The sequence below is a fragment of the Elgaria multicarinata genome, chromosome 14, assembly GCF_023053635.1.
Source record: "Elgaria multicarinata webbii isolate HBS135686 ecotype San Diego chromosome 14, rElgMul1.1.pri, whole genome shotgun sequence".
Lineage (NCBI taxonomy): Eukaryota > Metazoa > Chordata > Lepidosauria > Squamata > Anguidae > Elgaria > Elgaria multicarinata.
In genome coordinates this window covers 25,316,140-25,342,080 of record NC_086184.1, presented here as the reverse complement: position 1 = coordinate 25,342,080, position 25,941 = coordinate 25,316,140, and the positions used below count along the sequence as shown (strand labels likewise).

General features: G+C 41.9%; 2 protein-coding genes across 2 annotated transcripts in view; both read right to left on the bottom strand.

Moving 5' to 3' along the window:
* The window catches only part of GAN (gigaxonin), a 47,272-nt gene extending 24,455 nt beyond the window's left edge, over positions 1–22,817 (bottom strand). The window contains exon 1 of the mRNA XM_063141222.1: positions 22,591–22,817. Coding sequence (XP_062997292.1) covers positions 22,591–22,766 — 176 coding nt within the window. The 5' untranslated portion in view covers positions 22,767–22,817. The remainder of the gene's footprint in view (positions 1–22,590) is intronic.
* Positions 1–25,941, bottom strand: part of CMIP (c-Maf inducing protein) — a 605,118-nt gene that overhangs the window by 248,657 nt on the left and 330,520 nt on the right. The gene's annotated exons all lie outside the window — the stretch shown is intronic.

Genomic DNA, 25,941 nt, shown 5'->3' with positions numbered 1-25,941 from the left:
GTATTTAGCAATCTAGCTGAATCTAAGGGTGCTTTCAGTTGGAGGGCTCCCAGAACTTACAAGCAAAATGCATCGCGCAACTATTCCATCTTTTCTTCCTTAGCAGTTTTCTTTTTCCTGATCAGAAAAACGAAGGAAGAAGCAGTAGGAAATCAGGAGGGACTACAAACAGATTATAATTTTACATCTCTACCCCCTCCCATAGAATTCCAGAAACGAGACAGTGTGACTGCACCATAAAAGGCCCGTTTGGGTCATCCTAACTACTGCCAAATGAAGTGGTACGATTACTTTTCATAGTTTGCCTAAAGTGCATGTAATGCTACTAAACACAGCATGTGCTTATTATAAAAACTGAATGGTATTATCAATTTTAGATCAACTGCTAGGGTGCTGTTGAAGTCAGGTCCTGCTTGAGGGGTTTGTGTGGGCAGCTGGTTGGCTATTGTGCGAACAGAAGGCTGGACTAGATGGAAACTTGGTCTGATCCAACATGGCTCTTCTTATGTTCTTATCTGCGTTACTACACATCAAAACCCAACTTTCTCCCTTCATCCCCTTATGGCTCATCCTTATATTAAACAAGGAAGGTGCATGACCCCAGCACTGATTTATCAGTTTGAAATTCTTTCTCTGGGAGTTGCCCAAGAAATACTTTTGTTTGTGAAAACTTCCTGGTTTGCTGAGTTATTAGGATTTTAGTTTCCTGGTAGTAATATCTTAGTTAGACAATTCTACGTTTTACTTCATTTTAAAACCAATGGATCACTTTTGTGCTTCTCTTCGCTTGGTAATCAACTGGAAACTAGAGTTGATTTAAGCTCTTTTGCCTAGGCTGAGGTTGGCCTTATCCAGTTCATCTAAACCACCTGGCAAACATGCTGAACTAGTTTTAAAAGCTCTAGAAAAGAGAGCTATCCTTCTACACAAGTGTAAAAGTTTTGAATTCACATGTCCAGGATATAAGAGTTATTAAATGTGTGAGTGGTGGTAATCTACCTCTGAAAGAGGCAAAGGGTGTCTTACAGCCAGTCCTACCTCACAGAATTGGGAGGTGCAGACTCCTGTTTGGCACAGAAGTCAACACTACAAAATGCCCACATAAAATCCTAACTAAATAAGAAATACTGACTAAATAAGAAACTTGGAAATCGGCTGATCAAATTCTTCAACAATGAGCCAATATGTGGCGATGCTTTAGTAAGCTCTAATGTTAGCTGAATGGTTTAATAGGCAAAAGCCAAGCTAATGTTGACATTGTAGGCCATGTCTCAACGTTAGCTCAATATCTCAATTACAATGCTGTAGAAGCCCTTCTAGACATGGTACTGCCTGGACTGGTAGCATAGTAAATCATCATTGCTAAATCTTTTCTTCATAAAAACTAAAAAACAGCGTCCAGACTCTTACAGAAACATATCCCTTATAATGTACCAATTTGGAAAGATGATTCACTACCACACTGTTTGATCTTCTGAACAAAAGGAGCATTTATCTCTAGACTTCTGTTCTTAAACAAGAATGACCCTACAGGAGAAAATAAGTGCTCACTTTAATAATTTAGCATTCCTTGATCACAGACTGACACAGATGGAAAACAACAGCTAATAAATTAGAAGGAATCCCATTCCATGCCACACACACACACACACACACATACACATATACCTTGATACTACACACATTCATACATACATTCATTCATTGCATTTCAAGCTTTCTGGCCGGTTCACAAAATACAACATGCAATATAATACAAACTTTATCTGGAAAGACTTTCTAACACTTACAAGTTGAAGAAGCACAGTCAACATGCAAAAAAACTTTTTATCTAAACAGACATTAGGCCTACTGGACTTATTTGGGTTTTTTACCTGCTGCTGTGTTTTTTATCTGTATTTCTAATTTAATTATATTTTAACTGACTGCCATTTTTTAATCTTATCTTATCTAGGGTGACCCTATGGAAAGGAGGACAGGGGTCCTATATCTTTAACAGTTGTACTGAAAAGGGAATTTCAGGTGTCATTTGTATATTTGGAGAATCTGGTGAAATTTCTTCATCACAACAGTTAAAGCTGCAGGTGCCCTGGCCTCTTTTAAATCTGGTCAGTCTAGTATAGCTCCTGCACTTTAACTGTTGTGATGAAGAGGGAATTTCACCAGGTTCTCCATATATACAAATGCCACCTGCTGAAATTCCCTTTTCTATGCAACTGTTAAAGATACAGGAGCCCTGTCCTCCTTTTCATATGGTCACCCTATCTTATCTGATGTTGCTTGTCTCTGGATTAGTTATTTTTTTGTTGTGGATGTTGAGTCCGAAACGTTGAGCCATTTTAAATTTGGAAACAATAAAACGTTCATTCCATATCAACTACAGCACCAGAGCCCATCTCTCCTTTCTCTCCAACTGCTGTTATTAGCCAGATTGAGCATTTTTAGGAAAGGAAAGGAACCTCTCGTGCAAGCACTTGAGTCATTACTGACTCCTAGAGGGACGCCTGCTTTCGCTAACGTTTTCGTGGCAGACTTTGTAGCAGAGTGGTTCGCCACTGCCTTCCCCAGTCGCAGTTACCTTTCCCCCAGCTAGCTGGGTACTCATTTTACTGACCTGGGAAGAATGGAAGGCTGAGTCGACCTGAGCCGGCTGCCTGAGAACCAGCTTCCGCTGGGATCGAACTCAGGCCGTGGGGAGAGTTTCGGCTGGAGTAACTGTCGCTTACCACTCTGCGCCACAATATAAATGTAACTAATTAATAAATAGTGCAGGGCAGTGTTTTTCAAACCGTGTTTTGGAAAACCCTTGGATTCTTGGAAGCTTATCTGGGGCTCCTTCATGAGAAAAAGATCATAGGCAGACAAGCCTCCCTGAAACAGTGCTTTCCCACCGTTACCAACTTCCCCACAGCTACAAGAGAACATGCCCTGGAACACAGCCGAAGTGGAGCAAGAATGTGGCTGAACAGCCATGATCAGCACTCCTCACAAAGTGAATGTATACGCCTTTAACATTACCCTGACCTCCAGAATCTTTTGCCATGGAGCCCATGCACAGTTTGAAAGCCATTTGCATTCACAGTAGGAAAACATGGTTATAGCATATGTGAAGTTATGGTAAGGGAGTGACAAATCTTACACGTACACATGAGTTTGCAGAGGCCAGTTGTGAGAGGCTATTCGGTACCTAATAGAACAGCAAAGGATAAAAAAAAGAACAGGACCAGCTGATAGCTTCAGTCAGAGCCATGATGGAGATCCAGTGCTACGAAGTACAAATTCAACGTCACAGGAAAACGTCACAGGAATTCTGTATAATTAAAAGCACAGCAAAAATAACTCCTGCTTTTCCAGCAGGACAGGATAAAACAAGGAAGATCAACTACCCCCTGCCTAAATTAGCATTCCTTCAAATTGCAGATTGTCCTTTCAATGTCTCCTGTTGACATTTTTCCACACTTCGCACTGAAACACTATTATCCGAAATAGGACAAAAGGCACTGCCCTCTGTCAAAATGATCTGCACAGCTATTCCAAGTGCCAACAGATTTGCAAAATAATAATAATAATGCTGGACTCTTTCAGAGTGCCCAAAAGGTTGGATGAAACAAGTACATTTGTTGTTGTTGTACTTTGAACAGCATGCCTTCTGTTCAAAAGTGAGTTGCCATGTGGTGTAAAACACTCTAACTCGGTGCTCTTCATTGCAAGGTCTGCAAGCCACATGGGCAGCTCCCCATTCTCTCATTCCACTTGCTTCCCAGGAAATCCAATTGACTAACTGGTTGATTAGGCTGAGGAGACCTTCTATCCAGCTCACTTCCAAGGAAGCTGAACTCAACGACTGATTAGGCTGGGTGTACGCATTCCTTGAGGCATGCCTTTTCTGTGCGAGCCCACTTGTGAAGTGGCTGTCTGAGGGAGGACTCATAGTAGAAAAGGGAGAGACAAAGAGAGTTGATTTGGGATGAAGCAGGGATTTTGGAGACTCCTAGTCAGGTGCACGGCCTTCTCATCTTGCTGAGGGCCACTGCTGCCATTGACTGCCTGTCCCCTGAAAACATGGTGGGCACACGCTGGAGCTGCCATCAGAAGATTCGGGCAGGCCCCGGGGTGGGTGCAAGTGTATCTAGGCATGCAAAGAGCTTCTCCCCACCCCAACTCGCCTCCAAACTGATGATGGCTGGATCTCCCTCCTCCTCCCCTCTGTGAATTTGGGCTTCTGTGCCCAGTAGGAAGGATTTGTTTATACAGGCTGATTCAGGAGGTACAATTCTCCAGCAAAGGTAACGGGGAACCTTGGCACCTGTAGTTGGTGCAGAGAGTTGGTCTACTATTGCCCGAACCAGGAGCAAGAGGTCTTGATCTGAAGCAAAATATTTTGGGTTAGTTCCATACTTGCTCCACCTCACATACACACTTAATTTATTTTGTCTCTTTTTTCTTTCACACTTCTTCTCTATGTTTGGTGCTTTCTTCCCCCCTTTGGGGAGGAGGCGGAGAAAAAAAGTAGGGTCTTTGGGGGTGAAACAATGGAAGAGTTTTTGCATTGAGAATAATGGGAGAGAGAGAGAGAGAGAGAGAGAGAGAGAGAGAGAGAGAGAGAGGGGGGGGGGGCAGGTGTTGTTTGGTTGTAAAGTCCCAGAGAGGTGGATTTTTAAGTAGGCTCCTCCAGTCCCAATTACACTTTTATTCCTGGTTGGCCAGTATGGGAACAAAATGCTGTACTAGAGATGACTTTGGTCTGATCTAGTACATAAGTCCTTAACATGACAGTTTTCTTGAGTCACATCTTAATTATGCAATGTACAAATGAATAACAAAGATGTCCATTAGAAACAACTGGAGCTATCTGAAGGTCTTTGTGGGGGGGAGCAGGTGCGGAGATACATTAAATCAGCCTTCCTCAATCTAGCACCTTCCAGATGCTTTGGACTACAGCGCCCAGCATTCCTGACTATTGGCTGTGCTGGCTGACGCTGATGGGAACTGAAGCCCAAAACACTGAAGTAAATTTTGTGTTTGATTATTCTGTGTTAATTCTAGTTTATGTAGTTCTCACATTGACACACACAAAAATGTGGCACCCCCTTGAAAAATATTAAATTCCTCCTCTAACCTCTACACCACATTAATGGCTTGTCATTATGTATGAACCAGGAACCATGGCTTAATACAAATCCTTGTCAAATGTTAACAATCCAACTACAAACCTTGGATTCATAGAATCATAGAATAGAAAAGTTTGAAGGGACCCACAAGGCCATCAAGTCCAACCCCTTGCTCAATGCAGGAATCCACCCTAAAGCATCCCTGACAGATGGTTGTCCAGCTTCCTCTTGAAGGCCTCTAGTGTGGGAGAGCCCACAACTTCCCTAGGTAACTGATTCCATTGTTGTACTGCTCTAACAGTCAGGATTTTTTTCCTGATGTCCAGCTGGAATCTGGCTTCCTTTAACTTGAGCCTGTTATTCCGTGTCCTGCACTCTGGGAGGATCAAGAAGAGATCCTGGACCTCCTCTATGTGACAACCTTTTAAGTATTTGAAGAGTGCTATCATGTCTCCCCTCAATCTTCTCTTCTCCAGTCTAAACATGCCCAGTTCTTTCAGTCTCTCTTCATAGGGCTTTGTTTCCAGACCCCTGATCATCCTGCTTGCCCTCCTCTGAACATGCTCCAGCTTGTCTTCACCCTTCTTGAATTGTGGAGCCCAGAACTGGACGCAATACTCTAGATGAGGCCTAACCAGGGCAGAATAGAGAGGAACCAGTACCTGACGTGATTTGGAAGCTATACTTCTATTAATGCAGCCCAAAATAGCATTTGCCTTTCTTGCAGCCATATTGCACTGTTTGCTCATATTCAGTTTGTGATCTACAACAATTCCAAGATCCTTCTCATTTGTAGTATTGTTTAGCTGGCTTGTTTAACTAGAGTGGACTGCTGTGGATATTACAATAAACCAGGGCTCCCAATAACAGTTTATTGGGAATGAGCACAGCCCAGTCACTCCCACTAAACAAATCTTGGATCCTCTGTCCATGACTATAAAATATTTGTGAGGAACAACAATTTAGTATACCAAAATATAACAGAAATTGTAGTTCCACTAAGAATACAGAAGAGAAGGTGCCAGAACATGTCACCATATGAGGAATAACCTAACACTTCTACTCGGCAAAAACGTTCCAAGATGGTGACATTATAGCTGCCATTACTCTCCTAGTTACGTTCTTACATAAACTCCAGAACTGATTTTAAATCTTACTCTGTCATTAAAATTAAGTGCTGAGCGATGCACAGCAAATGTATGCAGTGACTAAGGAGGTTTAGTCATCCATCTCCTCACAAGCTTCAATAAAAACAAATCAAAATGTTATAGAATCAGACAAAGCCAAACACAAAGAAGCAAGAAGTCTGGTACATAATAGCTTGGCTTACACCCTCTTCCACAACAGAAGATAACACTACAGATTTATTCATGATTCTTTTATGCGAGGTAACGTTAGTGGTTTCAATCCCGTCTTCTAAGACATTTCTCAATCAAAAGTTATATTAGTTGCACATCAAAATTACCACTTTGGAAATGATCATCTGTATTCACACATGGAGTAACGGATATCACTCCTGAAACTATATACACCACATATTCTGTAGCAATGCTTATAATTTATTAACTCAGTCCTTGAAAAATTGTAAATATACTTTAGAATTTTATCCGAACAGCCTGATGGCAGCCCCATGGGAACTCATGTTACATCCCATTCCTACAGGCCCATACCTAGCAGAATTCTGTCAAGTTAAAAGTAAAATTAAAAATTCATGCACACCTGAGATAGGCTACATCTCTCCAAAGCTACTCTAATATACCCATTTATACAGGCTGACTTGCACACTCAGCAATACCCAGGTTATATCAGATTTCATTTCCTGCTAATATTTGATGCATGCATTTGATATAAAGACATACCATAAAACAAACAGAATTATTCTTATTACACTTGGGAGATCTGAATAGCTTAGGTAGGATGAAAATAGCCTAGATTGTGTTTTATTTGCCATAGTGACAGATGGTTTCCCTCAGACTGGTGAGGCACAGGACAAGTTCACCAAAGGTAGAGGGAAGGAGTCTTCTGAATCCACAGTAGTCAGAAGTCATTTAAGATCATGAGTGCAAAGCAGGGGGAAGAATCCACACAAAAGCACTGCTTTGGACCCAACAGTCTCCCGTTTCACCAACAACTCCCATTACACAGGGAATGGAGTGACTTTGAGATCATGAGTGCAAAACAGGGTAAAGGAATCCTCAAAGTCACACAAAATAATAAATCTTTAGAGCCCAGCAACCAGTTCAAAGTGCGTCCAAAATTCACCCCTCTGCATGTAATCCTCCTCTTCCTCCTCCTCCTCCTCCTCCTCCTCCTCCTCCACCACCACACAAAAGCAATTCAGGCAGCCCACACTTATTCCAGGCAGCAATTCATCTCTCTCTCACCCCCACACTCACCCCAGTGACAATACACAATCAGAGCAAACACATGCACACATACCAGAACCACACAGAGGCCATTACTATCCCACTCATCCACCCCGTTCCTTCACACAGATCACTACTAACCCTCCCTCCATTACTCCAGCCATGGCGCAGAATCCAACCACCAGCAGATATTTTTACAAATGGAAAGAAAATCTTTTTGCTTTTGCAATCAGGCAATGACCAGAACAGATTTTTTACTAGACCAAAACAATATTCCCCCAACCACTAACAAATTTTTAAAAAGCAAGCAAACAAACAAACAATATCTTTGTCAGAAAGCTATTTTACACAAACTGCCACCCACCAAAAAAGAGCAAGAATTGCTTGACAAATCACAAGCAAAGAAAACAAACAAACATTGCCTAAGCAAGCACACCAGATTTCTAAAAATAGCCAGAAACAAGAAACAGACCCCCAAAGTTTAAAATTGCAATCCCATGCCCACTTTCCTGGGAGTAAGGCCCATTGAACTCTGTTAGATGTATGTATGAGTAAAAATAATCATAGTTCGGTCTTCCAAGCAAGTTTTTTCCTATGTCAACAAGAATGCATGTTTGCCATTTTGGATTTTGTGTGTGTGTGTGTGTAAAGATTATGCAGATTCAAAACACAGATCCACAGAAGGTTAAGATTTTGACAATTCCTCTGATGGGTTGGGGGGGGGAGGAAAGGCAACAAAAATGAAGCAAAAAACAAATAAACGGTAAAGGTGTTTCTTCCCAAAGGGGTAAGGAAATAGGGTGTCAAACTATTGCATTTTATGAAGAACTTCAAACTAAGGTCCCTCAGAAAAAACAACAACAGTGAATGCAATACAAAACAAAAAATGGGAATGGGGTAGGAGGAGAGAATGTTAACTTATTCCAGAAAGGGGCTGTTTTTAATTCCAGCAACCTTTTTTTGAGAAATGAGGAAAGGGGGAGAACAAAGGAATGAGGGACTTTAGAAATCAATTGAGGATGAGGGAAGACTGGACTTAAGGAGAATGCAAGGACATAACAATGGAGGTAAGAGTTTAAAGTTGCCAGGCTAGGCTGGGTCACACAGCAAAAGGTATATTATGGTTTTATACTGTTGTTTTACACTTTGAATTGTCTTAATTTTGTAAACAGCCCAGAGAGCTTCGGTTATTGGGCGGTATAGAAATGCAATAAATAAATAAATAAATAAATAAATAAATAAAATTAAAGTTAACTACTTTTTTAAAATCTGGATTTTTTAAAATGAGTTAGACTCCTGCTTGCCTGCCTTTCTCTCCCGCTTGTTCGCACACACACACAAGGAACCAGCCACCATTTCAGCACACTGTCCTAAAAGAAAGAAACGTGGCTAGCTCTGAGATTGCTCAGGCGCAGGCAGCCAGCCCGCTCACCAAGGTCTCCAATCCTCATCGGAGAAGCAGCCCATTCAGCAGCCTTGCTCTCCAAGAGGCAGCCCAGCACATAACCCCCTCCATTGGGAAGAACGAGTCGTTTTCACTTGGCTGACTCAGACTGGGACCTGAGCTGAGGAGCACTTTGTGGGGAGTGGCTGTTCGAAGGCGCATATGTCATTCTCAAACCCTACCTTGGCTTCCTAGTCTGCAGCTGTAGTGCAGCAGCAACAGCGCCAATATCGCCACGCTACAATTTACAAATCAGGCCTCCCACCCACCCCGCTTCGCTTCCTGCTGCTCCCAATTTGCCACCCACTGAATTCATAGCCATTAATTAGCCATCCATAGCATTAATTAGCCTTTGTAGAGCACTTTCAACTGTTCAAAAATACTTCATACACATTATCTACTTGTAATCCTTACAACCACCCTGTAAAGGTAGGCTGGTATTGTTATCCTCATATAATGGGGAGCTGAGGCAAAGGGAGAGGAGCTTGCCTAGAGCTACCTAGTGAATTTGTGGCAGAAGTGAAATTGGGACCAAGGACTTACTGATTCATATCTCAGTTTATTTACTGTAGTTTGATCCTGCTTTTCAGATAATTACTGTTTCCCAAAGCAGTTCACACCACAAAAGAGAGACTGTCCCCACCACCAGGCTTACAAACAGGAACAAGAAGAAGAACCAGCAGCAGCAAGGGGGTTGTAGCGGTGAGCCATATGTGGTGAGCTATAAGCAGGTATTTATTTCCAGCTTGGGTCAGGCTGTTCTTCCTTTGCTGGTGTTTTTGCTTGAATAGAAACTGGTGGCTCTTGTTCCTTTGGCCAATGGATGGGGACAGAGTGCTCTGTCCCTTTGCTAGTACAATCCCAGGGCAACAGCCAGCCCGGGCTAAGTGTTCTGTCCAGCAGGGATGGGGAACGAGCCCCCCTGTAGCTGCTCCTTCTCTGGCCGATGGATGGGGTCAGATTGGTCTCCCTTTCCCTTCCTAGGAAGCAGGGGATGCAGCTTCCCAGATCAATGGCACTAAAGCTACACTAGCTCTCACACCAGTCAGCTAAGATAAATTATTCTCCACTAGCAGAATACATTGCTTTCTCTAATACTGTCCCCAAATTCTGTTAGAAATTTCCTACTGGTGTCCGTATTAGAGCTCAACAACTGGTGGTTCCTGGCTTGCCCTCTAAATGATGCCATCAGCCCTTGCCTCAACTGCCAACCTCAGAGGTCAAATATTAGCAGGGAAGAGCAACAACTGTGCCAATAGAAGTAGACAGCAAGCCATTTTTGGATACAGCATCTAGGAAGACAGGGAGCAGCTTTATACCACTTAGCTCAAAGTGCTGGTATTAACATTTAAAGCCCTAAACGGCTTGGGGCCAGGCTATCTGAAGGAACGCTTCCTCCCATATGTACCTGCCTGGACCCTAAGGTCATCCTCAGGGGTCCTTCTCCGCGAACCCCTGCCAAAACAAGTGAGGCAGGTGGCTACCTGGAGGAGGGCCTTCTCTGCTGTGGCACCCCGGCTGTGGAATGAGCTCCCTAAGGAGGTTCGCTTGGCACCTACATTATATGCCTTTAGATGCCAGGTGAAGACCTTTTTATTCTCCCAGCATTTTAAGAGTCTATAAATAATTTTTAACTTGGTGTTTAAAATTTGTAATTTTGTATTGCTGCTGTATTTATCTGGTTATGCTTTTATACTGTATTTTATATTATGGTTTTATACTGTTGTTTTATACTTTGAATGTTTTTTATTTTTGTGAACCGCCCAGAGAGCTCTGGCTATTGGGCAGTATAGAAATGCAATAAATAAATAAATTGTCTATACTGACTGACAGAAGCTCCCAAGGGTTTTTGACACTGGGCTTTTCCAGCCCTACTAGAAGATGTTGGTGACTGAACATGAGAGCTTTTGCATGCAAAGCATGTGCTGTATAACTCAACTACAGCCATTTCTCAAAAAGAAGAACCATCTCTGTTATAGCCACCCACCTGACCTCAGAAGGTGAGGATGATGTAGAGAAAGGAAGGCAGGTTCATAAGGAAAGAGTCGGTCCTTCAGATACCCAGGCCTACTGTATGTTGCCTTAGCCCTCCAACCAGCTTATATATTTAAAAGAGACACATTCAGAGTATTAGATTGTAAGCCTATGCGGCAGGGTCTTGCTATTTACTGTTTTACTCTGTACAGCACCATGTACATTGATGGTGCTATATAAATAAATAAATTAATTAATAATAATAATAATAATAATAATAATAATAATAATAATAATAGTTTAAAAAAGTTATCAGTGCTGGTCCATGAATAAAGACCTTTTTATTCACTCAGTATTTTAACACTTAATTTTAACTTAAATTTAAATTTTACTGTTTTAACTCTGTATTTTAATCCTATATCAACTTTGCTGTGTGGTTTTATCCTGGTTGCGCTTTTTATACTGTATTTCGTAATTGTGTTTTAAACTGTTGGGTGTTTTACTGTGGTTTTAATTTTTGTGAACCGCCCACAGAGCTTCGGCTATTGGGCGGTATAAAAATGTAATAAATAAATAAATAAATAAATAAATAAATAAAAAATCCAAAATCCACAGTGAGCAAATGACTGGGTTCGGACGACACAATAACCAACGGTAGGTTAAATAGTCAACAGTGGGTTATTGTGTCGTCTGTCAGAACTTTTTCATACCACGGTTGGTTATTCAGCTGAAATAACCAATGCTGTGCAGAGTTATTTGAACAATCGTTGGTTAACGTATTGTGTGTTGCGCATCATTGACTATTTTGTTGCACACAGTTGCTTATTTTCAGCAACTACAGAGTCCCCTGGCAAGAGCGACCAAAACAGTGGCTGCTGCTCTAGTCCAGCTGCCAGAACTTGCAATGGGTGATGAGATACCAGCAGGAGGACTGAGGGGGCGGGGGATGTATCAATCAAACACACCACTGGCTAATAGTCAACACTGACCTTAATCCACATCACGATTGATCATAATCATGTCGTGTGGGGAGTACCCCCTCAAAAATCAACCATGGAGTTGACTATTAACCCACCATTTACTAATGTGTTGTCCGTACGCAGCCAATACCTTTATTACAACCAAGATCTCAAGCTCTTCAGAACTCTTTATCAGGCTATAAGAGGCAAGAGATAGAAGAAACATTAAAGTTAAAAAATTAGACCTAATCTTTGGCCATGAGGCCTACAGTATAGACTCAGGCCTTAGCTAGACCTAAGGTTTATCCCGGGATCGTCCCAGAGTCATCCCTGTTTATGTAAATGACACACAGGGGATCCTGGGAGCAGGAAGGGATGACTCTGGGATGATCCCGGGATAAACTTTAAGTCTAGCTAAGGCTTCAGTTTCAAAATAGTCAGATTGAATGAATCACTGGTAGATGTTGCAGGTATCAGATGACATCTAGGATTTTGTGACAAAGAAGTAATGGCTAACTCTCATTTCTGAAAATATAATGGCTGGATATAACTCAGTTCTGTTTCTTGCCCTGGCCAAAACACACAGGTCCCTGACCAGGGAAAGCATAAAAATAAAGAGAAACATGACAATCTTTATATTACCAAAGCCAGAGATTAATTTTAAATGATTTGTTAAGTAAAAAAGGTCAATTGAAACCAAATTGTGTCTACAATCACCATTTTAAAACTGAGTCTATACCGCAGACTTTGTGGCCACAAGATTGGTTTGCAAATAACTACAATTATCACACAACCTCGGAATATAACTGAAAACATTTGGTCATGCGGCCACAATTGCCTTCTTGACTAAAGTATTATACCTAGTTAAGTGACAGATTTCTCTTTCATTCTCTAAGCACATGCAAAGAGGCGGGTAACAAATAAATATATTATTATCATTATTATTATTAAATTTTATGATGATGATGATGATGAAAGATCACTGACCTGATGACTAAAGATGCAATTCTATGCATAATTATTAGGAAGTGTCACTGACCAAAGTGGGATGTCTTCTGAGTAAACATGTACAAAATGAGCTCTAGGTATCTAGATCTTTCCAGAAGCCAGTGGCTGGTAGTAACTACATAAAAAACAAGTTTCTTCACAAAATGGAAAGTACACACATCTTCATTTATTGGGCTGGTAGAGTTCTAAATATTTATAATCTGAGAACCAAATATATTGTAGAGCTCAGGTAACTGATTGGCATTTAAAAATTTACACATAATTTATCCTGAAAGGTTGCTTAACACACACACACACTCACCATGAAATAGTAAATGTCATCTCTATGGTTAGTTTTGGTGAGATTAAGGACAACATCTCCTAAATCCTAGTGCTTAATCCATGGATCTAATAGGAAGCCCACAATAATAGATACCTTCTGAAGTTAAACATTATAAATGGCAACATTTCACCACATGGTTCTTTTATACTTACATTTTGCATTTAACTCTATGACCCAACTGCAATATAACGAACCACAATTTTATCTCATGAGCCAGAGGCTTGCGTGCTCCTTCCTCCAGTTCCTTGTTCTTTCACATATGAGGAGATTAGACGCTTCCAGTCACGACTTGCAACAAAATGTCCTGCCCTCTCAATAAGGTAGACTAACTTTGTTCAAACTACAGTTATTTATTTATTTTTAAAAAACCAGGGTAGCATCTGATACAGCACAAGGCGCTGCAGAGAGATCACCCTAGCTCCCATACATTTTAGGCCCACCTATAAGCCTAATATAAGCCTACTGTGAATCACAGTACTTTGGGTTGGATGCTGTGGTCACATTATTTGGAATTGGAGGGAGGTTGCTGCAGGCATGAGGGAAACCGATGAAAATATACACCGGGAACAAGATTGTCTGAGCTCACCTTGTTCGGCACATCAACATGACAACTATATATGGCTTGTTTATACAACCCAGATTCAGCAGTGGTTATCTTAGGGAGGCTATCCATAGGTGACTAATCCATACATCATTCTGTTGACTATTACTAATGATTCACAAGTGAGTTTGCTTCTCTAGGGAACTATGAACCACATTCACTTTCCTCTCAGAATCACAATTTGGAAATATAAGAAATCAGAGGTTGAATTCAAGATACCTGAAAAGAATATTCCTGGAATAGTATTCCAGGATGCTCAGTAATGAGCAGATGCTTCGATTATAAATCATCATGCCACATTCTCAGAACTGTCATGCTGTGAGGGGACTAGCAATGAGTTGTCAGCATCGTTGCAAACCTACAGTTTCCAGGGATGTTGTAAGGGAAAGAAGATGGCAACAGCCATTACAATTCATTATAATAGCGTAGACATATTGTTTACAGAGCCTTATGATTTCCAGCAGCTGTGCAGCTGGAATTCATTCTCAGGCAATTTCAATTCTTCTTCTTGTCCCCTTGCTTAGGGCCACAGGCTTTTTGTCTGGTTGGGGCCTCTCCCTTTCTTAATTAGACGTGTTGAGCTGACATTCGTTTTACAACCATCAGCATTTCCATTTCCCCATACTATCCAAGGGCACACTACATACACTAGCAAAGTGCCCTACTATAAAACGTATCTTCAGGAGGTTGCAGCTCCTTACATGGAATCCTGAGGTATTAATAGGATACTGCAAAAATACCCTCCTTAATGTAAAAGCATGTGCTGTTACACTTGTTAAACCAGCCTTGCCTGAATACAAACAAAACCTTTATTACAGCTTAGTAACATCCATAAGATGCAAGCTTTAATACCACAGTTAAATTTAAGTCCTACTTCTGTAAATGGGAAAACAAACCTCTGAACTAGACTTGAAAACTCAAGTATAACAAGTAATTAGCATGGTCTACATCTTCCTTCTATCTAGGATGGACAGAAAAAAATAGCACATTGGTCCTGTGCAGATACAGTCAGACTTTTAAGCCTGTGGCATGATACAAACTGAAAAATAACTATAATAAATAATTAATCTGCTGAATGTCTGTAATAAATTGTTAAAGGAATAGGTGCCTTGCCAGGACAACAGACTATTTGAAATGAAATATGATTCAGTTAAGCTACTTCCTATTTTCACTAAAGTCAAATTAGATGTTATGCTAAGCCAGGAATGGGCAACTTGTGGCTTTCCAAATATTTTGGCCTGCAACTCCCATTAATCTTGGCCAGCATAGCCAATGTTGAGAGATGATGGGAGTTGTCAGTCAAAACATCTAAAGGATCACAAGCGTCCCACTTCTTTGCTAAACCCACACGTGTAAAACCATGCTTAGCGTGTGTCAGTTTTTGTGTGTGAAGAAGCAGCCGCAAAGGATCCAGATCTGGAGCAAGACTGCAGTGTATAGGTGAGCTAACCACTTTCTCACTACACTTTCTGGCACAAACCTGCCCGTCCCCTGGCAACTATTTATTTATTTAATAATAATAATTATACTGTTTAATATAATAAAATCTCTAAGTGTTAAACAAATATGTAGACAAATACTTAGAACCATTTGCAAACATTTCCCCCCTACTGTAAATGAAGAGAGCAAACCGATGGCTCTTAGAAAGCGTCTAAAGGGCCATAGGTTATTTTGGATTCCTGGATCCAAGGTTGGAGACAGTGCTCCGACCTCAGACCCAGGAGTCTGAGTTCTGCTCCCCCTCCCAACTGGTAGAAAGAGAACTGCACTGGCTGCCTCTCCAAGGTCGCAAAGGCAACCTTGTAGGGGACGGAAAGGGGGCATGCTGATGGACAGGGAGGAAAGGCGTCTGGGGAAGCTGTTTTACAAGGAACCCTCCAGCCTCCTTCCCTTGCCCTCTCTGACACCTCTGCTGGATGGGCGAAAACATCCATCTATTGAAAATATAGGGTGGGAGGATCACGGAGGCGAAGTTCACCCATGTGCTTCTCCTACTTTGCATAGGATGCTTGCCTGCCTCCGAGTTCTGAGGCTGATGGGTATTCCCAATAGGATTGTGCCCTAAATCTATTGTGTGCGCTGTGCCAATGAAAACTGGAGAAATACATTATTTCACCAGACCTCATTAACAGCAAGCAAAGGCTAAAGCTGAGCAAGTCCCACTGGACAAACTCTTCATGTTTTCTCGATTTATACTAATTATAGTGCACATGTTCTTTTTTTAAAAAAAATATATAGGTCACAACCAATATTGGTTAATCTGCTCCTGAAATCGCTATTCATTAAAGTTAGTCTACACTAGGAATATAAGGTCTCAGAATTTCCAGGAGATCCAAGATATATGAATGATAAAATATAGTTTAAATATTAACATGATACAAGACATTTTAAAGATGAGTTGAACACATCTGAATTCTGTTCAACGTAAGAACAACCATACTGGATCAGACCAAAGGCCTGTCTAGACCAGTATTCTGTTCACATGTAGCCAAACAGATGCCTATGAGAAGCCCATAAACAGGACATGACACAATAATGCCTTCTCATTCATGTTCTCAAGCAAATGGCACACAGATCATACTACCTCTTATCCTAGATTAAATGCTATATCACCATCATGTCTAGTAGCCATTAATAACCTTATCCACCATGAATTGGCTAATATACTTTTTAAGCCATCCCTGTTGGTGGCCATCACTAGATCTTGCGAAAGCAAATTCCATAGTCTAACTATATACTATATGAAGAAATACTTCCTTTTATCAACCCTTGGTGTCCCACTGTTCTGCGTCCTTGGATGATCCTGGGTTCTAGTGAGGGACATGCTTTTCTAACTATCCACTACCTTCACATCACTTTGTACACTTCTGTCACGTACCCACTTACTCACCTTTTTTCCAAGTTAAGAAGCCTCAAACATTATAATGTTTCCTCATAGCGGAGTTGCTTCAGACACTTGATCATTTTGGTTGTCCTTTGCTGCATCTTTCCAACTCCATAATATTCTTTTTGAGGTGTGGTGACCAGAATTGTAGACAATATTGCAAATGTGGTGGCATCACAGATTTCTGTAAGAGCATAATTATTTTGGCAGTTTTGTTTTTGATTTCTTTCCAAATGATCCCAAGCATGGAATTTGCCTTTTTTTTTTTTTTTTTTTTTTTACCGCACTCACACAATGACCTGGTCCCATGATCAAAAATGTCAATCAGGGACTATTTGTGAGCATGCAGGAGTGTGTGTGCGTGTGTGTGCTGGTTCCTGCCCACTCCCTCTTTGAATTAATAACCCAAGAATGCCCTATTCCTAGGTTGTTTTATGATGTGTAAACCTGGAAAATCTGGGTTGTTTAGGGGTTTGCTGTTTGGTTAACTCTGGATTGTTTAATCCCTAAATGACCCAGAGTTCTGGGTTTGCACATCATGGAACAACCTAGGAATGGGGTGTTTCTGGGTTGTTAATTCAAAGCAGAACTGGAAGGTGGGCGTGAGGCAGAGTGCTTGTTCACTTCTGTGTGCCCCTGCCAATTTCTGGGCTTAATAACTCAGAAACTGGCCATGACTTGCGAATCAGGTCACTCGGTTGACATTTTCAAGCTTCCAGGAACTCATGACTAGATTTCCTCATGTCACTAGTGCCAATGTGCATCATGACTACAGATTCTACCCCAGCTCTATCTACCAGGCTATCTAGACAACGTATAATATCCACAGCCTTCATACCAGGCAGGCAATTCACCATATGTTCTATACACTCGTCACAAACCCAGCTTTAGTGATCAAGTGTCCCACTACCATGAGCCCCACCAGCCTCAGAGGTGTGCCCTCAGCATGAGAGATTATCTGTTCTTCCCTCCTCAAAATGGGTCCATTTTAAGGGGCCATTCCCTCTTCCTCCAAGTGACATTCTCCTTCAACAAGACCCTCATTCTCCATGACTTCAGAGGAGCTATCACCCTGGGATTGGGACACCACTATCATGCCCCTGAAAATCTCTTCCAAACATGCCTCTGCTTCTCTCTGCTTTCCTAGGTCAGCAACCTTGGCTTCAAGGAAACAGTAACTTGTTCCCCAAGGGGAAGAAGCTCAATATACCAAGAAGACACCCACAACTTCTATCCAGCAGGCAGATAGACATACATGTGACACTCAGTGCAATAAAATGGATAGCTTCCACACCCCTGCTGGCTTTCTACCTTCACAAAGGTTTCAACACTTGGTTTATTTATCTGAAAAAACTAAGTGAGGACTAGTAGAAGAGAGGGAAGGCTTCATTTTAAAAACTGGGGGCGGGGGTCTACCACTGGGGTGCACTAGACTCCAGTGAATAGAAAACTAGGTCAATTGAGCCCCTGGAATGCATACTTTTATCAGATAAGTGGATGGTGGACAACGGGTATGGGGATTAAAGGAAAGATGTAGTTTGAGCTCCTCTGAAAATGCAATGGGCTGAGTCACTATGAACCCAGCTAAATGTATACTTTCTAGATTTACCTGGCTTTAAAGAGATAAACTAACAGCTAAACTCCTAATTTGGACTGAAGTCTATACCTATACTTTAAGAGCCTTAAAGTATCCATGTATAATCAGCATCATAACAATTGACATCAAAGGTGGCAGCAAACCTAAAATCATTTTAAAGCTACCTTTTCTTATATTTAAGCCAATAAAGCAGGATAATAACTAACTTATAAATTCTGCTGGAACCATAAACTATCTGCTGAAATGACAGTTGTCAAACAACTAATACTTAAGCAGGTTTATTTGTCATATCCCCTCTAAAAGTGGCAAAGTGCATTAATGCAGGTTATACAAAGAGCAGTGACTGAATATTCAACATGCACTGACCGAAAAACTAGACAATGCAGAGAACATACTAATGCTGAAATGCTGAACCCCTTCCTATTGGATAAGATAGCTGGAGATGATGAATTTAATTTATTTATTAGTTCCCTACGAGGAGGAAATAACAAGGTACCACAATCTTTACAAGGGTGTCACAGTATTGTATAAACACAGTTGCATCCTATAATAATGGATTTTTAACTTAGAATGTTCAGTCAGCTTTTAGATAGGCGTGTTGAGGTACTTCATTTGAAATGTGTATTCAAAACATGTATTTAAACTGAAGCATAGGAATGGGAGAGAAATTGCATAGATAAAATTATATGTAACACAACATCTTCAAATGTAACTCGTATCTTTGCAACACCTATGCAACAGATTGAGAAACTCCCTTCTCAGCTGTTTACTGCCAGTCCTAAAAATGCCACTATTTCTTTCTTTAAACAGTAAAGTAGTTTTTAATACACAAAGCAGGAACTCTCCAAGAAGCTGCATTTCAATTAGTCGCCAGCCAATAGTTTCAAAACCTCCCCCACCACGAAAACTGCCACCTTTGATGTTTGCAAATGAGCCTAGGTTTGTCAGGTTGAACTGGGAAGGCTGACAGTGACCTCGATGTATAATGTTGGTAAACAAATTATGAGATTTACACCCAATTATGTATCACTTTACACCCAAATAGAAAGGAAACACAGGCAGTGAGGGCACATGAGCAGGAAGTGAACTTGACAATAACTTCCCCAAAACAGTATACACTCACCCAGACGCTACACGCCTGTACTGGGTTGGTCAGAGCCTAAGCTTCGTCTTGCCTCTCTGAATCATAAAGTGCAGCTACATGCTTTCTCTTGTTTACAATGAGATGAATATGCTTTTAAGGAGTTAAGAGAATTAAAGGACACGACACCCAAGACTGAGTCAGAATGACAATGTAGAACTCTGTATCCAACTTATCTATGTATCTAACTTATCTATGGGCATACTTAGTGTCTTAGGGCTTCATGCCTGCACTTTTTAAAGTATTGTCTTTCTATTCTTGAAGAAATATGTGGAGAAGTAGAAAATCACAGGCCAAAGTAGGGTGGGGCAGGGGAGAGGAAAAGAGAGAAGGGAGTGAGCAGCTAGGCTGCTAGCTAACCAACTGGGTCGACAAGAAATGAGAATCCATAAAAGTGAAGAAAGAGATGGAAAAACCCCAACATCATAGTTCTTACTTAATAACTTTGCACTTGGTATGGACAGGTTTTTTAAACCATTTATATGCAATTTCTTATCTGGTTTCCCTTAAACTATGATCCAGAGACATGGTCTGAGGGTACACAATGCAGAAACCTTGCTGAAGCAGCTCTGGGTTTGGTCATTGCCTGGATGGGAGACTGTACGAGGACCCAATTTAAGCTGCCTTGAATTCTATGTTGCAAGGGAAGTAGAACATTCAATGAAATAATACCACGACCCCCTTTCACATCATCTCATATGCATTTTACAACCTTCTCCCATGGGTTTCAATAGAGTTTGCAGCATTCATACATTAACTGTGTGTTCTCCCTAATGAATATTTATATACACAAACAACCCTGCAGAACTGTGAGGAGCATGTGAAGCCCCTATAACGGACTAGGTGTACTTTTCAAGACAGCGAAATGTGGAATAATTAACTGTTAGTGGTTTTAACTACAATAGTGCTTTTCTTAATCTATCATTTTAAGGTGGTAGAAAAGTGTATGGCTTCCAGACCTATGGAAGCAAACCAGGGCCAGATCTACACCAAACAGGATACAACACTATGAAAGTGGTATGAAAGAGGTATATATTTTATTATTGATTGATTGATTGATTGATTGATTGCATTTTTATACCGCCCAACAGCCGAAGCTCCCTGGGCAGTTCACAAAAACTTAAACCATTCAAAGTATAAAACACCATATAAAAACTTGATATAAAATAAGAGGCAGGAACCACAGTTCTACTTTATAACAGTATTAAAGTGCACTGACAACTGTTGGGGCCTATTGACAGATACCATATACCGCTTTCATAATGCTATATCCGGCTTGGTGTGGCTCCTTATATACCGCTTTCATAGTGCTATATCCGGCTTGGTGTAGAACTGACCCAGGAGAAGCCTTCTGCCTGTCACACAGCTTTTAAAGGTACAGGTACAAACTGGCATCTCAGTGTCAAGAATGAGTCTTGATGCTGCCAAGTAGTCCTGGCACAGTGCTTAATTCGTACAATGAGAAGTGATGGTGCTCAGGCCTAACTGGAAGCCTCAGTTCCTTAAGCCTAAAGATATCTGTTGGGAGGCAAGGTGCATGCAATTCATCAGTGTTGAGAGGGAGAGACACTCTGGGCATGCTAAGGAAAACACTCCTCACAAGTTAGGCAGAACACTTAAGTATTTGTCTGAAGACCTATCAGCCAACATAGTTAAATGGAGCTTCCATGTTTTAGAAAAGGAGGAGGGACAATTTCTGGCCCTCCAGATGTTTTGGCTTACAAAGCTTACTAAGAACAGCAAAAGTGCCCAGTTGGAGCAGAACAATGGTCCATTTCTTCCAGCATCCTGTTTCCAACAATGGGTAACACCTGGTTGACACTGGGCTTAGACACTGCTAGTTTACACTGAAAAAAGACAATATTGTTGGGGGAAGGGGGTTGATTGCTCCTCAACTTCACATTCTTCATTTCTCATTGCATTTTTTCATTTTAAAAAAGAGCAATATAAAAGCATTGCCCTAGAAAAACCCACTCCTGGACGTCGGTATCATCTTGGAGGTTCTTTGATTCTTTTCCAATGGGCAGGAAAGAGGTGAGCAAAAGGTTCATGTGCTCAAGGCAGTGTTTATTATTATTATTGATTGGATTTATATTCCACCTTTCTTTCAAGGAGTTGGATACATGATTATCTCCCCACTCCTATTTTATCCTCACAACAACCCTATGAGGTCGTGTAGAATCATTGACCCCATGATCTACTGCTGAGCTTCATGGTTAAATGGGGATATGAACCTGTTTCTCCCATTCTAGACCAGCACTCGACCCATTACACTGCTTCTCTAACTGCCTTGAGCTGAGCCCTATCCAACTACACTAGAGGCGATATTATTACCACTACTAGCACTGCCACCACTAATAATAGTAATAATATTACAATAACAGGGCACCTTGAGCATGTGCAGACTCCCTCTAAGCAGGGCATGCTCCCCATGCTCCCCCTCACCCTCTAGGCTAAATCCTTCCCTAACCTGGTGCCCTCCAGATGTGTTGGACTACAACTCCCAGCATCTCCCAGCTAGCATGGCTGGGTGGGAGATGCTGGGAGGTGTAGTCCAACACTAGGGTGACCATACAGAAATGAGGACAGGGCTCCTGTATCATTAAGAGTTGTACTGAAAAGGGAATTTATTTATTTATTTATTTGTTTATTACATTTCTATACCGCCCAATAGCGGTTCACATTCTGGGTGAATGTGAAATTTAAATTTCAGATGTCCTTTGTATGCAATCCCCTCTCCATCACAACAGTTAAAGCTGCAGGAGCCCTGCCCTCTATTATTATTATTATTATTATTATTATTATTATTATTTATTATTATTTATATAGCACCATCAATGTACATGGTGCTGTACAGAGTAAAACAGTAAATAGCAAGACCCTGCCGCATAGGCTTACATTCTAATCTTGACCAGATACCAAAGAGGGCAGGGCTCCTGCAGCTTTAACTGTAGTGATGAAGAGGGAATTTCCCCAGGTGCTGCATGCATACAAGGGACACCTGCTGAAATTCCCTTTTCTATACAACTCTTAAAGCTACAGGAGCCCTGTCCTCCTTTCCTATATCTGGAGCACGTCAGGGAAGGCGAGGCTAGAGGGTGGTAGTGGTGGGCAGAAAGTGCACTCTGCACATGCTCATGGGATTACACACCCACTCCGACTCCCAGGCCCGGGGTTTCTCACCTGATGTAAGGGCTGGCGGCGGCCAGGATATTGGTCTGCACCGGGATCTCCTCGCCTTCGAGGACCAGGTGGGCGTCGCAGAAGCGGCCCTCCTCGCGGAAGGAGCTCAGCGCCCGCAGGAGCCGGGCCGGATGCTGGGGGTCCGACACGGCACTGCCCGGTGCCCCGCTCGACATCGCGGCGTCCCCGGTCCGGTCCTTCGACGACGACGGCGGCCCTCCTCACGCCTTCCCGCCCTTTCCTCTTCTCCTCACAGGCCTGCTGCTGCTGCTGCTGCTGCCGCCTCCGCCTCCGCCAGGCCCGGCCTGCCTTTCCTCCGCCTCACACGAACGCGCGCAGGCCGAGCTGCCTCAGCGGCTCCTGCCTCGCCTCAGCCAGCCGCTCACTGCCTGCCTGCTTGCTCGCCTCCGAGCCGGTCTCCACCATCACTCCCCGGCTTCGGCCTTGACATCATCTCTCCGCGCCGCCCCTCTCCGGCTCCGCCTGTTACGGAGGAGGAGCCCGGGAGGACGGCGGCGGCGGCGCCGCCGGGCTGAGGGGAGGCAGGTTATGGTGTGTGTGTTTGTTTGTGTATGTAAATACGTGTGCATGTATTGCATTTATATCCCGGCCTTCTTTTTCCTTTTGCAAGGAAGCCAAAGTGGCGCACATAATCCTCCTCTTCCCCATTTTAAACATTCGTGGAAGCTCCTTCGTCAGAGACATTTGGGCTGCAATCCTACACCTACTTACCTGAGAGCAAGCCCCGATGGACTCAACAGGACTTTCTTCCTAATAGGCATATATAGGATTTTATTTTATTTATTATTCCATTTAGATCCAGTCTTTCCCCCCCACCCTCTTGCAAGGTTTTCATCTTCACAACAACCCTGTGAGGTAGGATGCAATCCTACACCTACTTACCTGAGAGCAAGCCCCGATGGACTCAACAGGACTTTCTTCCTAATAGGCATATATAGGATTTTATTTTATTTATTATTCTATTTATATCCAGTCTTTCCCCCCACCCTCTTGCAAGGTTTTCATCTTCACAACAACCCTGTGAGGTAGGATGCAATCCTACACCTACTTACCTGAGAGCAAGCCCCGATGGACTCAACAGGACTTTCTTCCTAATAGGCATATATAGGATTTTATTTTATTTATTATTCCATTTAGATCCAGTCTTTCCCCTCTCCCCTTGCAAGGTTTTCATCTTCACAACAACCCTGTGAGGTAGGATGCAGTCCTACACCTACTTACCTGAGAGCAAGCCCCGATGGACTCAGTAGGACTTTCTTCCTAATAGGCATATATAGGATTTTATTTTATTTATTATTCCATTTATATCCAGTCTTTCCCCCCACCCTCTTGCAAGGTTTTCCTCTTCCATTTCATCTTTGCAACAACCCTGTGAGGTAGGATGCAGTCCTACACCTACTTCCCTGGGAGCAAGCCCCATTGGACTCAATAGGACTTTCTTCCTAATAGATATATATAGGATTTTATTTTATTTATTATTCTATTTATATCCAGTCTTTTCGCCCACCCTCTTGCAAGGTTTTCATCTTCACAACAACCCTGTGAGGTAGGATGCAATCCTACACCTACTTACCTGAGAGCAAGCCCCGATGGACTCAATAGGACTTTCTTCCTAATAGATATATAGAGGATTTTATTTTATTTATTATTCCATTTATATCCAGTCTTTTCCCCCACCCTCTTGCAAGGTTTTCCTCTTCCATTTCATCTTTGCAACAACCCTGTGAGGTAGGATGCAATCCTACACCTACTTCCCTGGGAGCAAGCCCCATTGGACTCAATAGGACTGCCTATTATATAGGATTTTATTTATTATTACATTTATATCCCATCTAACCCACCCACCCCACACTTTGCAAGGTCTTCCTCTCCATTTCATGCAACAACCATGTGAGGTAGGTTAGATTGAGAGTTCAGGACTGGCCCAGAATCACCAAGGCCGTTTCCACACCTGTCTTATTTACAGGGATCATCCCGGTGCGTGCAAATGACACACAGGGGATCTCAGGAGCAGGCAGGGACGATCCTTCCATTTTCTTGGCATAATCCTTAGGTGTAGAAAGGGCCCCAGTGAACTTCATGGCCAAATGGACTAGAACCCAGAAATCCTGCGTCCCAGTCCAATTAGATTGTACTGTAAATGTCCATAGCTGGCAGGACAAAGAGGGTACATATGGCCAGCTAAGGGAATGTAAACAGAGTCCCCCCCCAAAAAAAATAAAATAAAATGCCCCTTCCTTGTTGGGCCCATTGCTAATGTTTAGGAGCAGGCTGTTGCCTGGGGCACCCTGGCTATGGAATGAGCTCCCCAGAGAGGTCCGCCTGGCACCTACACTGAAGACCTTTTTATTTTCTCAGTATTTTAACACTTAATTTTAACTAAATTTAAATTTTACAGTTCTAACTCTGTATTTTAATCTTATATCAATTTTGCTGCGTGGTTTTATCCTGGTGGTGCTTTTTACATTGTATTTTGTATTTGTGTTTTTAAACTGTTGGTTGTTTTATTACGGTTTTAATTTTTGTGAACCACCCAGAGAGCTTTGGCTATTGGGCGGTATAAAAATGTAATAAATAAAATAAATAAATGACTAAAATCTGCTCAGCAGCTGAAATAAATATTGTATTTCTTTGATTCTAAGACACACTTTTTCCCATATAAACATCTCTAATAATGGGGTGTGTCTTAGAATCGCGGGTGCGATTATTATTCTTAGAATCAAAGCTTTTTTTCTGTTGGTGGTACAGAAATTAGTGTGCATCTTACAGTTGAAGAAATATGGTAGTACAAAGTTCATATGGTACGGATAAATACAGATTTGCATATCCTAGCATGCAAGTTTGGTGTCTTAATTCAGAGGTGCATAACCCATTGCCCTGAAAGTCAACTGTGCTCCCTAGGTACCCTGACCTCCTGCCACCAAATCCCCTGGACCCAATTGTATCATTGTAGTTGCAGCTACCAACAAATAAAGAACAGTCTGTATCAGAATCGCTGGGAGATTGTGTGTCTATGAGCCCCCAAGTATATTTTCTAGCATGGGATATGTCTCAGGAGAAACTTGAGGACTTTCCTGCAAATAAATTTGTATACATTTCTGGAAAGTACAAAAATATATATCCAAAAGTCTGTGGATTCCATGTGGCCTGAGGAGGCTGGTCTGCAGCAGATTCTGCAGGTCAGATTCTTAGAAATCCGAACTTATTTTATTCTGTCAAAATTTCTCCAGTATTCCTAGTCCAAACATATTTCTGTCAGCTGAGGATAATGTTACGCATCTGACAAAGCAGATGTGGACCCAGAACGATTCTACCACAATCCATTTGTGT